Source organism: Vollenhovia emeryi, unplaced genomic scaffold (assembly GCF_000949405.1).
Source record: "Vollenhovia emeryi isolate VEMERY1.0 unplaced genomic scaffold, V.emery_V1.0 DF939345.1, whole genome shotgun sequence".
In the NCBI taxonomy this organism is placed as follows: domain Eukaryota; kingdom Metazoa; phylum Arthropoda; class Insecta; order Hymenoptera; family Formicidae; genus Vollenhovia; species Vollenhovia emeryi.
The window spans coordinates 138,282-155,056 of NW_011967021.1; the positions used below are offsets into that span (position 1 = coordinate 138,282).

Consider the following 16,775-nt stretch of genomic DNA (forward strand, 5'->3'; position numbering starts at 1 on the left):
AGAGAGAGAATACAGTTTGGATACTATAGGTACCTGCAAAATTCTGTATACAAGTTACTCTTGCCGGGTGTTGATCTAGTAAAAGCATTTGGAGGACTAACGTAATTACTCCTGGTAGGCTGGCTACCACTGCTGACGTTATTATTACTTCTAACGCCAGACGGAAAAGTTCTCGTGTATCGAGGCGGGGTCCACTGAAAAAGAATTCTATAATTAATTATAGCAATTACACAGTAAAAAAGGTGTCAGATCAACTCTTATATTTTCAAATTAATGCGTTCATTTTGTATATACGCAACAATCTATAGTAATCTTCTTAGAAGCATTTAATCTTACATTCCAACAATATTACAATCTTATTTAAGTACTATAACTGTCGCTTCAAGAATATAATTATTTCGACAAAAAATTATTTTAAACAATAAAACTTAGAAGGCTTTGACGTGTAATCACAATTCGAAGGAATATAGGATATAAGAGCCAAGACAGGATGTTAGTGTCTAAATGATTTTTTTTAATTTATTGCGAAAAATTTACCTCAGCCAGTATTTGAACCTGGATTATTTAAAATTATTTCAATCATTATAATCTTCGATTTGAAAATATACGTTATTTTCTATCCAATATTGTTTCCTTTCCACACATTCAAGGAAATTATTCTTAAATAATAAGCGAAAGGAGAGTTTGCTTATTGTCACCAGTAATGATTAAAAATTGAGACGGGAAACTTATAGTCAACCCAACTGGCTAGTTATTATTCAGTTTATTACACAACGTTTCGACCCTATTCTTTTGGGTCCTTTTCGAGTGATACTAATGGCCGACTTTTTCACTTCCCGATAAAATTATCCGGTGGTTAATCTCAAGTTTTGGCCAATCACGTGCATGGATCTGGTAGTTATCTCCCGTTTAACTTTAACCGTAACATAACTGGATGTGAAGAAATCGGGCATAAGTTAGTCATCGTCGATGTATATGTGTGAGCACTGTGGTAGCTGGGCTTGAACTGTCTTATTTGACGACGATGACTTAGTATCACTCGAAAAGAACCCAAAAGATTAGGGTCGAAATGTTGTGTAATAAACTGATTAAATAACTAGCCAGTTGGGTTGACTATAAGTTTTCCGTCTCAAATTTTAAATAATAAGCATATATTTTTCTTGATTGAATTATATAAAATTGCTTCATTAAAGTAAGTTTTTCTCCCTTTAACGCGATATAATCTCATTTCAAGATTTTCACGTTAAAACTAAATATATTTTCAAAAGAAGAATATTCTTTTATTCTGTATATATATATAGATATAGCTGAACTATTTAAATTCGGTATTCATAGTCAGATGTTATTATTCAAGACCATCTTGAATTTATCTAAAGATGCTGTATAAAACATTTCATTGGCTATGGAGTATCTAAAGATAATCTTAAGGTTTTGAATATAAGATTTGACTATAAATACCGAACTAAGTCTTAACATTGGAGCAAGCAAAATAATAGTTTCCAATAATTCCATACAATGCATACTATAAAATCCACATCTGGTTCAGGTAATGGCCGTTTTTAACAGACATTTAATGAAACAGTCAATATACGTTTATCAATATACGCGTGGCAACAATTTCTTTCTATGAAATATAAAGTACCAGTAAAGTGATTACTTTTTTTGGCTGTGGTCGTATTTTTCGTCGTATCTTTTGTCGCGAAACCAGTTTCGTGAGATGCGCCGTCGTCTTGGAAGGCACGGCTTCCACAAACAATTCTCCATTTTTTTTTATCACCGCAACATCCGGTATGCTACGTACGAAAGCTTCCACAGAAGAATATCCAAATTGTTTAAAGGGTAATAGCTCCCCTGTTATTACTTGATAGTCCCCTAAAAAGTAAAAATCATTAATTATATCAGTCTTTAAGAATGATTGATTGGAGTAAAAGACATTCAAATGGAAAGTATGTGAAGATAGTAGAGTGCGTTAAAGCATAAATAGTTGTATTTAAAATTGCTTCGTAATAACAGAATTGACAATATTTACTTCTCAAGGCCTCCAACTTGATACCGCCTTTGCAGGATATCAAGCACGACCGTAAATTCTTTATAACTTCGTCCTTTTTATTATCCATGATGAATCTCTCTTATGAAAGAGAGAACATAGGTAGAATACGGATATTTAAATCTCAGTCGTGCTGACCACCTGCAACAGATTTTAATCAATGTATACAATTAAATTATATGGTAAAACACGAGGCTCTATATTAATAAGATTCACGAAAAAAAGATTGCAAACGCAGTCACAGGATTTCCGAATACGAAAGCAACAAAGAGATAATGCGGTATAAACAAAGGCGGGGAGGGGGGGACACATGTTCGCGGCAACTGATCTTTTAAATTACATCTCGTTAAATCTTGATCACGGTAACGAATACTCGAAATAGATTCAACGCAAGGCAAAATAACATAAAACCTGTAAGGAAAAATGTAAAAACAAACCTGGAAGAGCCACTCATGTGGAAAGAAATATCTGGTTGACGAGAAGAAATCGACAAGATATGAAGAGTGCACCACACACATTCCTAGGACTAGTTTCACAGACATCAGTTAACTGTTAACCAGAGTTCAAGTGTCAACTCCCTACCTTTTTCTATCTTATTATCTAAGAAGAGGCAAAGAATCAATTAACCTTCGGTTAGCAGTTAACCGACGTTTGCGTGCGAAATTAGCTGTTGCTAGAGTATGTTTATTCTTCTTCTTTATCTTGTTATGGCACCCGGCTCCTGTATCGAGCCGACACGACCACGACGAACCAATAGTCTTGACTTGACGATATAAATCTCCTAACGTGTAATCGCGTTTTTAATGTCACACAATGCAGAGGCCCAACTACTGAGCCTCGCGCGGGATGATGCAATCCCTATTGGATGATGCAATCCCGCAGGATCAAAAATTTTATCTTCCGTCGGAAGACGTGTGAACCGCTCAACGGCCCAGACGGGACTTTAGTATGTTTATTACATTTATATTTGACGTAGTTGTACAATAACCAGACAACATGACGATACATGAAAAGGCGCTCCCTAGGAATAGAACTAATAATCAGCAATGATCAAAACTTGTCCTACACACGTCATTCACGCTGCCATTTGTTCCTTCTTAGATGAGAGAAAGGAGGAAGAAAAGCTGCGAGAGATATTTCTGCAGCGACGATCGGCACACTCCGTGAAATTAAATCAAAGTCTTGGGCGCTTTATTCACCTGCCCTTCTTCGATTACTTCTCACTCGTGAACCTTGTTGTCCTTTCTATCACCTAAGAAATGACGGGGTGGGGGTACAACAAGAGAGCCGGCGATACGCCGGGACGCAAACACCGTGGAAGGCAAACCTTAAGCAAGCTGTAGTCCCTACGAACTTGACACTGCAGACACCTTAACACACAGTGATATCTTACACTCATTGCCAGCGATATACTAGGAAACACACCGTGCAACCGCCAGAGCTTCCTAACGAGACGGCATTCCGCCGAGTCGGCGACGAGATAAACAAACACGACCTCGCGAGCGGCAAGAAACGGTCTCCGTCTGCCGTACTAGCATATGCCGCGGTCCGGGTGGCGGGTTCAGGATCGGAAACAATCGAGCGAAACGGCACTGCCCGCGGCAAGTCGGATGCGATACAGGCGGCGACTAGAACGGGGTCATTGGCGCGCTTTTAGAAAGGGGAGGACGAGTTACGTGCGCCAACGTACCTTCTCTTTCTCGTCGCTGTCACTGTGCTGGACGACGACGAGCCCTCGGTCGTCCCGCCGTCGCCGCCGCCGTCCCCGTCGCCGTCCTCAGGAGCCCGCGCTCGCGCGAACGCGGACGAAGCTGAAACTGAACCAGGTAGCGACCGCCTCCTCTCCCTCGCGCGTTTCTCTTGTTCTCGCAGCCAACAAGTCCCACGATGGTTCGCGGAGAAGACACGCCACACCACTGACCACAGTACCACACACGACTGCCGTAACTCGACTGAACTCGACCGACTCGGCGACGTTCGCGCCGTTCGCGGCAACACGAGAGTGCGAGAGAGACGCGCACTCACGTATACCTCTCTCTTTCTCGTGCACTTGGCGCGAATGGCGCGCGCTCGCTCGCTCGCTCGCTCGCTCGCTTGCTCCCACGCAACGGCCGATTCGCTGACACTCGCCAAAGTGGGTCGTGCGAGCGTCGTGACGCGTCCGCCAATCACGCGCCTGCTTCCCGAAAACGCTAGAAGGCAATTAGGAAAAAAGAAAGAACGAGGAATGCACTTCTCTCCCTACCGCGCGGGCGTGAATCTCTTTGAAATCGGGAGTCATCGACGAGTTTCCCGCGTCTTTCGTTCGACAGCTTGCATTCGCGCACGATCAGAACCAGCGATGAGTCCCGTTTTTTTTATCAAGTCGTATTAGAAACAACAAAGGAATGTGAATCGCCAGTAGTTGATTAACGGTGGAAAGAATTATTACACGACTTTAGGCTGGCAGTTGGTTTATTTGTTTGGCTCCGACGTTTCGACCATACGGGTTGTGTGGTCCTTTTCAAGGAATTATAGTAAAGCAGGCGGATAAAAATCACACGAGCAAAGGAGTAGTAAATGAATTATATAAAATAAAAAAAATTATAAAGTACTCACAGGTATAGCAATTAGTTATTTAAAAAAACATTTTAATTATTGCGTTTCTCAGAATGAAGGATAGTGTAGCTATGGCTAAAGCTATTGAAAACATCCCTTATCACTGTTTTAACATTCATGATAATTGTGGAAGTTGGTGTAATTATCATAAGAATCCTGAAACCTAGAAACATTCAATTATAGGAGATGGTTTCAAGGACAAACATTTATTTGAAGCTTTAAAGTGTATTTTTAATACTTTAGCTACTGGAACTAATCAATTTGTTACTGGAGCTTCAAGCAATTCTAATGAAAGTCTAAATTCAATGATAGTAAGCAAAGCACCGAAAACACGGTTATCTGGTGATACTAGAATAGCTTGTGCTATTAGTAAAAAATGAAGAGGAAGTATACGCTCTTAATGTAGCTGAAAAACTGTCGTTATCTCCTGGAAAACATACTTCAAAATATTATAAAATAAGTTAATTCATTTAGCAATAAAAGATATGCTAATTAGTCATTGTTACCTGATTTCAAATTGCATCATAAATTTTTGAAGAAGACTTAATTGAAAAAAATTGAAGGAATTGAAGGAACTACCTATGAAAGTGATATAGGACTTCTTGGAACTCTAGACGCACAAATTACTATACCTTCAATAAATGAAAAGTTTGAACCTATCATAGTACTTTATGATTTGGAAACAGGGAGTTTCCATAAGACTGCTGATATTTTACAGACAGCTGCAAAGTACAATGAGTATGAGTTTTCGATGTATATAAAGCCAACGCAAAAAATTTCCGAAGAAGCGAATGCGGTGCATGGCTTACGATTTGTAAACGGAATTTTACAACTACACGAAAACTCAGTTGTCACGGTTTCATTATCAGAAGCAGTATTAGAATTTTTTGAATTTTTATGTTCTTTTGAGAGAAGTGTATATTAACAGCACATAACTATATTGTTGATTATCCAAGAATAATGAATGCAATTGATAGTTTTTATGAAAAAACATTTTCAATAAATTATTCGAGGATTCTGTGATACACTACTTATAATAAAGAAATGTAAGTCTGGCAAGAAGTGAAAAGGTGAAAATAAATTAGAAACGTTAGCAAAAAATCTTGAAATTAATTGTGAAAAAGCACACAATACTATTGAAGATGTAAGAATGTTAGAGTTTTAATGAAATTGAATATATCTAATGAAATTGAATATATCTAATGCTCAATTAATAGAATGCATTCTAAGTTGGATTGAAGCAGAAAACAAAATTATTTTATCACAGAATCTACCAAACGCTTTAAAAAGTTAAATACTTTAATTGATTTACTTGACCATTTTTGAAGATTTAATTACACGATCTTAAATAAATATGTAATATACATGTTATAGTACTTCAAAATTATAATTTAGAATTACCTATTTTTCAACATATATAAATAAGTACTTTTCATTTACAATATTTTTAGTGTTCTTTAAATAAATTTTTTTAGTTGTAGAATTTTTAAATAAATTCTTTAAATAAATTCGCCACTCGCACGAATAAATTTCTCGAAACTTCGAAGATTCAAAGATTCGAAGCTTCAAATCTTCTAAGTTATCAAAAGTAACAGCTCTAATATACATATATGAGCAACTGTCCTGTAATACTATGGCCATCTTTTCCCTACAAGTCAGGTAAGATGGACAAAGCATACGTTGTAATATTTTGATAATATAAAATTTAAGTGTTTTTTCGTTGGTTTTGATAATATTACGTACTTTAAGCTTCAATGAAGCAGTACACCAAGCATAATTAAAAAATAATAAAAAGTTTTTTTAATCCTAGTTTTATTTAAAAAATTATGGCCATCATACCAGAGTTTATCCCAAATGGCTACTTGTAGATGAACGAAATCTAAATATATACGTACAACCATTTTAAATGTATATGTATATATGTAAATTTCATATACACATGCATATGTGCATTGCATATCTTTAAATTTTCAATCACACATATTTATTAGAGAAGAGGGAAACAGAAATTAGTACAGTAAAGCATAATGAATATTACTAACTTAACTTGGTGATTGAAACCATGGCTGGGACTCGACCAACTCAACTTCTATCTCCCAAGTATCAGTTTACAAGGGCAGTAGAGTAATGTAAACTAAGTAATCCAGTATCCTTCCTCCCCCACATCTACCTTCGAAGAAACTGTGACAAAGAGATAACACATTGGCACTGACTTCAGCAGTTACTATGTGCTTTAGTATATTTTATTTAAGAATTTCTTCAACTTAAAAACAATATATATAGTCTGTCTTAACAAGGAAAACAAAGGATGTGGGGAATAAAAAATGCAAATTCAGCAGATGTAACAATTACAGACGCCACACATTACGCAGGAATTGCTTCATTTTCATAATTTAAAAAAATATCAATAAATTAATCGTTGCACCCGCTGAATCCATCGAATATATATATCTTGAAACAAAACTTGAAACAAAAATTTATTATCGTAAAATTTTAGGATTGGAAAATTTTTTCACACTTTACTTCTCTCGGTAACTAAACGCTAGGCGAACGATCGTTTCCCGTGATTTTGTATATAAATCCACACAACTCACCGTGTTCAAAGGTAAACCGAATACCTATCTTTCCCAGTGTATGTTGCAAGTCCCCTTTCCTAAAATTTTACATCGTGAAAAGAGTATACACTCCATAAATTTCCCAAGCAACTGTCACTCTGAAGTTGCCGGTTACGTCTTTGAAAGTAAATTCGTTACATGAACATACTTAAATGATTAAATTGGATAAATTCAGAAAAATAAAAAATAAATGAAGACAACACCGTGTGTACATCGAATCAAACTCAAAAACAATCGGGATTTATTCTCACAAATTAAAAATGAAGGATTAACGAAATAACGCTTATTCCTTTTTCGGCGCGACCGCTTGCTTGGCCTGATGGGCCTGTAACACAGCCACAGCTTCCTCGACCTTGGCCTTCAGGGACTCGCTGTGCTCCAGCATGTGAAGCAGCTCGCTATTGTCAATCTCCAGCAACATACCGGTGATCTTACCGGTCAGTTGTGGATACATGCATTGAATCAGAGGGAATAATCGCTCCCCTAGCATTTGCTTTTGTTCCTGCGGCGGTGCCGCGGCTAGCATCGACGCAGTAAGCGGCTCCTGACCCTGGATGTGAACCGCCTGCTGCACAGAAGGACCACTCGGTGCGGGCATTGTCATAGCCGCTTGCGGCGGATTGCGCATATTCGAGGTGTACTTGTAATTCGTCGGACGGCTCTGACCGGGCGAGACGCCAACGGCTGGTCCAGCCATGGAACGGCTTTGCATGTTGGCACCACCAACTGCTTGTTGACCTAAAACAGAGAGAATTTGACAAATGTAATAATCTTCGTTGATAACGGCAGTAATAATATAACGAATACCTCTCATTATTTTAGACAATATCTCGAAAATGTTCGGAAACTTGGAAATCTTAAACATCACGAATCTCGAATGTTTGAAAATTCTTGGAGATCAGTTATTATTGTTACGATACGACATATCTACTTGAGTATATTCTGTGTTTATATACATCTTTACACACGCATAAAAATGTATATAAACGGAATATATACTCAGGTATCTTCATATACATATTATACAATTACTATCGATGCCTAATACAGAATTGATACTGGATATCAGACGTACGACGTCCAATATCCAATATGACTGGTTTATAATTTTAAATCCAACAAGGAACCAAAAGAAAAGTCCAATCATATTAGATATTGGACTCAGTATAAATCCCGCATAAGAATATGATGCTCTCAAGTCAGTTTAAACAGCATTAATAGATCTAATTAAGAAATCTTATGTTCGGACCCGAAAACGGTCAAAGCTTTTTAAATAATGTCTTTTAAATAATGTCAGACATATTAATCCTAGAAATTTATTTAAAATTTCTAGAATTAATGTCTGACATTATTTTAAATAAATTTCTAGGATTAATATGTTTGATGTTCAAAACAAATTCTAATAAAAATAATATAAATAATGTCAACAATAAGATTCAATCATTAGCATGGATCGTACGAGTCCTGTAATGTCTGGATTAATCACCTGTAATGGGTCTGGCGGACATGCTGTTACGCATAGCATTAGTCTGCGCGGCGGGAGCGCGTGGCGCCGTTCGGAACGGTGCAGTTTGCATTGACGCAAATCCGGAGGTGCCGGTCTGCGCGTTCGGTCGCACTTGATTCGGTTGCGCCGGCCAACGAGGAGTCGCACGGATCTGCGCCATCTGAGCAGGCCCATAGAACCGCTGCGGCTGCGGTATCGTAGGCACAAAGTAACTGCCGGCATTACTGGGCTGGAATATCTGACCCATCTGCTGCATGCGCACGTTCGCCATGCGCTGCATGTACTGAGAGGCGAGATGCGCCTTACGATCCTCTTTACGCTGCGCCAAAGCGACGTAGAGGGGCTTGGAACCAACGATGCGTCCGTTCATCTCGGTAACCGCTTTGGTAGCTTCCTCCGGCTGCGAGAAGCACACGAAGCCAAAGCCCTTGCTGCGCCCCTCCTCCATCATCACCTTTGCAGACGTGATCGTGCCGAACGGTGTAAATTCCTTGCGCAGACGCTCGTCGTCGATCGTGTCGTCCAAATTCTTCACGTATAAATTCACGCCTTGATAACGATTCAGACGCTCGATTTTGAGCTGCTCGAATTTCCGTTTCAGCTCTTGCTGCCGCTCGGCCTTCTTCTGCGCCCGCCCGACGTACATGCATTTGCCCTCGGCAATCTCCTTGCCGTTCAACTCGAGCACCGCCTGCTCGGCAGCATCCGGGTCCTCGAACGCGACGAATCCGAAGCCACGTGACTTGCCGTCGTCCTTGCTCATCACCTTATGGCTCGTGATGGTCCCGTACTTTTCAAACATCTCCTTCAGCTTGTCGTCGTTCATGTCCTCGCCGAAGTTCTTCACGTAAACGTTCGTGAACAGTTTGGCCTTCTCGCCCAGCTCTTTCTCGCGTTCCTTACGCGGGATGAATTTACCAACATATACCTGCACAGAAAAAAAATTTGTGTCAGATGAATTCTTATATACTTAAATTAACGCGTTCATTGTTTTGTATATACGCAACAATCTATAATTTTCGTAGAAACATTTAATAATCTAACAGTCCAACAATATTATACAGAGTGTCCCAATTTAATGTCCCACCCCAAATAACTTTTTATTTTTGATCGCAGAAAAAAACGTTTCAGACAAAAGTTGTTTGGTTTCGAGGGGGACATGAGACGGTATCATTTATGTGACCTTGAATAGTTGCTTGAAGATCACGTGAAGGTCACCTTAAATATTTTTAACGGAACACCCTATTGCTTATTACACTATCTTATTCTACTTATTAATATGAATAACTTTTGTCTGAAACATTTTTCGATTTGTCTAATACTTTTTGACATATTCAAGAGAAAATTTTAACTTTTTCCATATTTAGCTTATGATATTTCGATAACCGTTTGTCGGAGGGAAAAGTAGTACAGGACTTTTTTACTTGATTTGATCTCAGGAATATGCTGTTGCAATGGTGCTCCGATTATTGAAAATTTTTATGTATTTAAATTTTGTGTATGTTATAATACACAAAAATTTTCAATAATCGGAGCACTATTGCAACAGCACATTCCTGAGACCGAATCAAGTAAAAAAAGTCCTGTACTACTTTTCCCTCCGACAAACAGATATCGAGATATCATCAACTAAACATTGAAAAAGTTAGAGATTTTCTCTCAAATATCTCAAAAAGTATTGGGCAAATCGCAAAATGTTTCAGACAAAAGTTATTCGTGTTGATTAGTAGAATAAGATAGTGTAATAAACAATAGGGGGTTTCATTTAAAAAATTGAAGGTGACCTTCACGTGACCTTCAAGCAACTCATCAAGGTCAAACTAATGGCACCGTCTTGTGTCCCCCTTCGAACAAAACAACTTTTGTCGGAAACGTTTTTTTCTGCGATCAAAAGTAAAAAAGTTATTCGGGGTGGGACATTAAATTAGGACACCCTGTATACAGTCTTATTTAAATACTATAATTATTACTTCAATATACATATACAGGGTGAATCTTATTTCCTGCCCATATATTGTTTTGGGTATGGTGGCTTGCAGCTTAAGGGCAAGCTGCTCCCCCCCCCCCATTTTTTTACGTAATTTCCTGCTAAACGGTTTGAGCACTAAAATTCGGATTGCGGCACTAAATTAGTACCTAAAGAGCACTAAATTTTTTACCTAGTGTGAACTTGATTTGCGATGGTGGGGGGTCCAGGTTAATAGGGGTGTGTGTGCGTGTGTGGAAGCAGAATCCGTATTGAGAAACGGGAAAAAACCGTTAAACGCGGGATAAGTCGAACGACTTTTTATCTTAATCCAATCTGGATAAAGAGCGCCACCTTACCTTCTTTCCATTTAGCAACATTCCGTTGACTTTATCGATAGATTTGTTGGCCGCTTCCTCAGTTTCAAAATGTACAAAGCCGTAGCCCTTTGACGCACCCGACTCGTCTTGTGCAACCTTGCAGCTCAATATATTCCCGAAGGCGGAAAATGTATCGTACATTGCTTTATTGTCTATGTTTTTGTCTAGATTTTTAATAAATACGTTTCCGACGCCCGATTTACGTAGAGAGGGATCGCGCTGAGACCACATGATCCGAATAGGCCGCCCTTTTATCATGTCGAAATTCATGGTATCAAGGGCGCGTTCGGCTGAAACACAGATATCAAAATTTATGCGAACGTGTCGTTCCTACGAAAGTCTAACAAGATTTTCAAGAACGTTATCGCCATTTTTATTAAAAAGCGGATTTCTTATCATTAAATAAATTCACGCGTGTACGTGAGTGTTCTTGTAGCTATCAAGAGTTTATAAGATGCTTCCGCGAGAACTTGATGCACAAAATTAAATTAAAAATTACAAAATGAAATATATTCATACACGGAAAAAATATTAAATTAACAAAAAAAAATAAAGTTGCTTGAATTAAACGTTGATGTCAGGGGCTGCCACAAACATAAATCATTCACTCAATTGTCTTTGCTATGGATCTTAATTTTAAGCACTGAACTAAATATTGATATTGTTTCAACAAATTTATTTCAATTACACTGATCTTGTTGATACATCTTTTTTTTCGTGTGGAGAAAGAGCTCCTTACTTTAGATTTAGATGACTATTTATAAATGATATACACGAACGGCTCTAGATCGAGTCGCAAGTAATTGCAGAGAAAAATTGCGCAACATTGCATGATTTTCTACGAACTCGTATATCGAAGGAAAAAAAAAGAAATAAATACTTGTCCGATAAAAGTCTGATATCTATGGATTGATAAGTAAAATATCCACACCTACATTAAGTTCATAAGGAAGAAAGATAAAGCTGGAACAAAGTACAGTCAAATTTAGCTTTCATTATCGATCGACTCGCAAGTGATCACGCTCACGAAAAACGCATCGTTTGCAAGTGGCACCATGATTTTCAAAATACAATGTTGCAAAACTTTTCGGCGCAACAAACGATACGGATTCCTTTGTAAATGGATTTATGCAAAGCACAGAATTTCGTAAGGGAGACGAAAGTTTTTAAAGTTTCTCTGAACTTCAAGGTTAAACAAATAAAGAAGTGAAAATCACTCGCTTTCCTTCCACGCTCACTTTTTATTCTTAAATCTGTAGCTAGTTTATTATAACTTTTCTGTTTAAAAAACTTATTGACATGGATGTTAAAGGAAATATAAGAGCAGAAGTAAGAATAATTTGAAGTATCATTCCGAATTACAAGGAAATTTTATATAAAGAAATCGCGTGCTCTTTCAATTAGAATTTATAAGTTTTCTTTCTTCAGTACGAATTAAAATTACATTAATTTAAATATATCGACATTTTTATGATTTTGTCCATCGACTTAGAGAAATAGATATTTGTCGATAATAGAGGAAAATATCTAAGGTTCGTATTAATACAATTAGCTCTATTTTAAATGCGAAAAATGTAGCTAGGGCGGACAAATACGATACAAACAATAAGAAAAATCTGGAAATGGACTTCACGTTTGTTCTTCTAGGACTCGATCATGAATCTTTTGCTTTAGAAATATTTCATTGACGAATATTGAATTCTTCAATGAAATTTTGTACTTTTCACGAGTATACGCTAGAGGAAACGATTCATGATCGAGCTTCTAACGTTGAAATTTTTATCCCAAGTGGTTTGATCCAAAGGTCGAGTGTTCCAATTTTTTGGTAAACTTTATCCGGCAGGTATCTGTGTTATAATAGACGAACAGATACCTGCCGGATAAGCTTACAAAGAATTTAGGACAATCGGCCCTGAGTCAGGCAGTGAAAAAAATGAAAGTGCTCCGCTTTATTTTTTTTCCTTCAGAAAGAATCCATTTCTTTAAATTCTTTCGGAAGGCATACACAGCGTGCGGATGTAGTTTACGTGAATCTTCATATAACGAGTTCTTTTAAATGTTCCTGCCTTTCGTCGTATTAAATTCATGAAATCAAAAATGCTTGCGTACAATTACAGTATATGCATTAATGATCCAAGGAATCTCCGATTTTATACAAGATGAGTAAAAATTTCAAAATTCATATATTGATTAGTTATATCCTTGTAGACGAACTGTCACTTCGTCATAACTTATGCTTCGTATAAAAGTTTTACAACTTGTACTTACATGAAAGTGAGTTTCCTGGGATTGAATTACATGTAAAATTACTGTAAAACCCTCCAAATTGGGATTAGAGGTTTTAAATAAGAATACAGTTTGTATGAATCTTTCGCGTTTATGCATGGGTGTGATGTATTGTAGATGTATGTCCGTGTGGTTATGTAGGCTGCGTTTCGTGTTTAGATGGCGCACACCATCACAGATGAGGGATCCTCTTAAACCCCTGACGATAGGTAGAAAATAAATTAAACAAATAATAAAATTCATAAGGCTGACGTGAAATCACGGATTCGAAGGAATAAAGGAGGCAAGGCAGTTAGTGTTTAAATAATTTTAATTTTTAAATTTACTGCGAGAAATATTGCCTCAGCCAGGGTAAATAAATTAGGATTCTTTTCCACTTCTGTCTCATGAAAGAAAGTAAGAAACATTTTGCATCTTAATATTTTTCAACTTTTATCGGACGCGTAACGAATGTAGACCTTTATACAAATCTATTTGGATTTATTAACTCAAAGCTACAATCATGGGAATTCAATCGGATTAGGATAGATTCAATCAGGGGCTCGATCATGAATCTTTTTCTCTAGCTAAAATTTTCATTAACAAATTTAATATTTGTCAATCAAAATTTTCACTTTTTACGAATTTACGCTTGAGAAGATTCATGATTGAGTCTCTGAACAGATTCCTATAGCAACAACGTTCCTTGGACCTATGGAAATATTCGTTGATAGACGTTTCTAACAATTCGCGGTTATAACTTTGACATAAAGTAGACTAGAATCTCCTCCATTTTTTGCCTCATTTCTCTTCATATTTGTGTATATTTCCTGAATTTCGGAGAATACGAAACCGATACGGCGCGCGAACCACGCGAAACTCGCCACGCTTTCTCCCTTTAAAGCAATCTTTATGAAAAAGAAAAAGGATCCTAAAACGCGCACATGACACCGACGATAGGAGGCAAACGGACTCGCGAAACGGGAAAAAAGAAAATTCACGAAGAAAAGTTACAGATTCCATATGAAAAATTCGAAGACGGTTTTCGGCTTTCGTAAGGCTAGTATTACATTTGTCATATGACAAGATTTTCAAGCGTGTCGATTGTCTATAGAATAGATAATTTCTAAAGACTCGACAACTTTTATATTCTACAACTAACCAGCACGCTTGAAAAATGTGTTGTACGACAAATGTAGTAGTACCCTAATACAGGATTCACACTAGATCCGATATCCGACGTACATACATCAGATATCTAATGATTGATTTTCTTCTTTTGGTTCCTCGCTGGATCTTAAAGTATAAACTAATCATATTGGATATCGGACGTCGTACGTCGGATCCAGTGTGAATCCTGCATAAGTGCCCATCTATTGTACAATAGAAATAAAAATCCTGAGCCTTAAGAAATTGACTAATCACAGTCGCGCATTCTACTCATACTTGATCGGTCAGTTTCTTAGGGCTTAGGGTTTAAATCATCTATTGTAGACTGGGACTAAGGGTCCCTAAGACAGCCTTAAGACAATGTTTTATGTTTTAAGCCTTTGTCTTGAGATAACGCACAATAACTGTCTTATGTCTTAAGAGTACAAGACAGCCATTCTGCTCAGGTCCTTAGTCCCAGTTGTACGACAAATTTAATATTAGCCTAACGTCCGAGTCACGAGTTTCGACGTCGAATAAATCTCCAAGACGGAGGGCGAAAGAAAAATGAAAACCACACGTGGCCGTAGAGCCTACAGGTAATGTTGCAACAAAGGAAGAAAAGGAAATAGCCTTCCCCGTACGGGAAGGCGGGTCCGTTTAACCGTTAACTACTATCACGTCCGAGCGAGAACGTGGATCCAATATGGTAGGCACGTTGGCACGTGTGTAGCACGCAGCGGGCGGCCATTCGAGCGCAAACCACGTTGCGTCACCACATTGACCACCACCACCACCACCACCACCACCACCGCCACCACCACTACCACCATCACCATCATTGGAACAGCGCTGCGTTAAAGATAATAATTCTGATGAAGACGACGATGACTCACCATCAGCCGGCTGCTGGAAGTTGACATATGCATAGCCGAGCGAGCGGCGGGTGATCATGTCGCGGCACACGCGTATCGACAGCACAGGCCCAGCCGACGAGAACTTTTCGAACAACATCGCCTCGGTGATGTCGGTGTGTAGGTCGCCCACGTAAAGCGAGGCCATGGGGTAGTTGGGTGCACCGGGATTCATGGCGGACGCGGAGTATCACGCCGGGGATAGAGAGGCAGAACGATTTCTTCTCTTTACGCGCGACGGTCTCGCCTCGCTCTATTCTTCCGCTACCTCGCAATATGGCTCGTCCTCCGAGGACTCTTGCAGCCTTCTCGTCGCACACGCTTTCCTGCTTATCTTCTTCCGCTTCTGCCTCGTGCGTGAGCAACTTATTTTATTTTTTTGCGTGCCTGTTGCGGGTAGATGAATGCTCCGTCCGTTTTCCCTGAGGATGTCGACGGCTCGCTCTGGCTCGTAGCACTCAACTTCTCTCGTGTTTCTTCTTACTTTTTTTTTTTACCACGCTGTTACCCGAGGTTACGACGGTTTTCGCCTACGGTTTTGCGATTTTTTTGTATGCGTTTTTTACGGAGATTTTTTACTTTTTTTGGGTTTTTCTAGAAGAGTTAGTTTCACGGAATGGACGTAGGTTGTGTGTGGCCTATTTCTGGGAAAGAGGAAACGCACACAACCACACGTGAACACAACTCTACTCTTACTGAGGCAGAAGAGCGTCGCGCGACGTCCTACGCGCACTTATATACTCCGGCCGCGCAACCACCGGCGCCGATTTCCGGCGAAGTAGTCCCCTCTCGAGCGCCATCAGAGCCATCTCGAGCCATCTAGCGGGTTGTCCGACTGGCGCGGATTTTAAAAGCCACCGCGTCAATCGTTCTATTTGGCCTCTTGTCATCGGTTTATTCAGAGGTAAATCTGATTTTTCTTATCCGACGAAAAAGAAAAAAGTACTAACACAGTATAACCACAGTATAACCAGTATGCCCACTCTCTGTCGGCACTTTGATCTGGGCGTTCTCAATTTTCCGCCATATTTTTATTATATCCAACAGTGTATCAACGGCTAAAAGTGCCTGGGCCCTTTTCAGGATCGTATCCAGGAAAGGCGCATACGAACTGGCGTACATTATTTATTGTAAATAGAAATGGCCTATGAAAGAAAATGTTCTAATAAAAGTAATTAATGTAATTACTTGCTCCAACGTATAAAAGTATTTACTTTATTAAGTATTTACTTATTTATATAATCTAATTAATAAATATTTCCGTGTTTTCTTTGAGCACTCATACGCTAAAGCGTTCTATCTATGTTGCTCATTATACATATGTCAAAGAAAAT

The 16,775-nt window shown here is 38.6% G+C and overlaps 2 protein-coding genes across 5 annotated transcripts; both read right to left on the reverse strand.

Moving 5' to 3' along the window:
• Positions 1 to 16: 16 nt before the first annotated feature.
• Positions 17 to 4,096, reverse strand: LOC105558432 (tudor domain-containing protein 7A-like). Of its 4 annotated transcripts, XM_012006113.1 has the most exons (5): positions 2,675 to 3,461; positions 2,485 to 2,596; positions 2,030 to 2,188; positions 1,658 to 1,872; positions 17 to 194 (listed from the first exon to the last, which is right to left on the reverse strand). In XM_012006113.1, exons 3-5 carry the CDS (start codon positions 2,115 to 2,117, stop codon positions 24 to 26), a joined length of 474 nt encoding a protein of 157 aa, XP_011861503.1. In that variant the 5' UTR covers positions 2,118 to 2,188; positions 2,485 to 2,596; positions 2,675 to 3,461; the 3' UTR covers positions 17 to 23. The 4 variants fall into 4 exon arrangements, with proteins under 4 accessions (XP_011861503.1, XP_011861501.1, XP_011861504.1 ...); XM_012006111.1 differs by lacking the exons at positions 2,485 to 2,596; positions 2,675 to 3,461 and adding an exon at positions 3,738 to 4,096; XM_012006114.1 differs by lacking the exons at positions 2,485 to 2,596; positions 2,675 to 3,461 and adding an exon at positions 3,473 to 3,666.
• A 3,010-nt stretch (positions 4,097 to 7,106) lies between these two features.
• On the reverse strand, positions 7,107 to 16,187 carry LOC105558433 (polyadenylate-binding protein 4-like). Its single transcript, XM_012006115.1, has 4 exons — positions 15,424 to 16,187; positions 11,093 to 11,403; positions 8,747 to 9,695; positions 7,107 to 7,998 (listed from the first exon to the last, which is right to left on the reverse strand). The coding sequence occupies exons 1-4, from the start codon at positions 15,614 to 15,616 to the stop codon at positions 7,544 to 7,546; spliced, it is 1,908 nt and encodes a 635-aa protein (XP_011861505.1). The 5' UTR covers positions 15,617 to 16,187; the 3' UTR covers positions 7,107 to 7,543.
• Positions 16,188 to 16,775: the final 588 nt, after the last annotated feature.

Coding starts and splice junctions, on each gene's coding strand:
- LOC105558432 (XM_012006111.1), bottom strand. CDS start 2,117: ATGGATAATAAAAAGGACGAAGTTATAAAGAATTTACGGTCGTGCTTG. Junction 1,873..2,029: donor CAAGTTGGAGGCCTTGAGAA/GTAAATATTGTC, acceptor TTTACTTTTTAG/GGGACTATCAAGTAATAACA. Junction 195..1,657: donor TACGACCACAGCCAAAAAAA/GTAATCACTTTA, acceptor ATTCTTTTTCAG/TGGACCCCGCCTCGATACAC.
- LOC105558433 (XM_012006115.1), bottom strand. CDS start 15,616: ATGAATCCCGGTGCACCCAACTACCCCATGGCCTCGCTTTACGTGGGC. Junction 11,404..15,423: donor CTTCCAGCAGCCGGCTGATG/GTGAGTCATCGT, acceptor TCTGTGTTTCAG/CCGAACGCGCCCTTGATACC. Junction 9,696..11,092: donor TGTTGCTAAATGGAAAGAAG/GTAAGGTGGCGC, acceptor TTTTCTGTGCAG/GTATATGTTGGTAAATTCAT.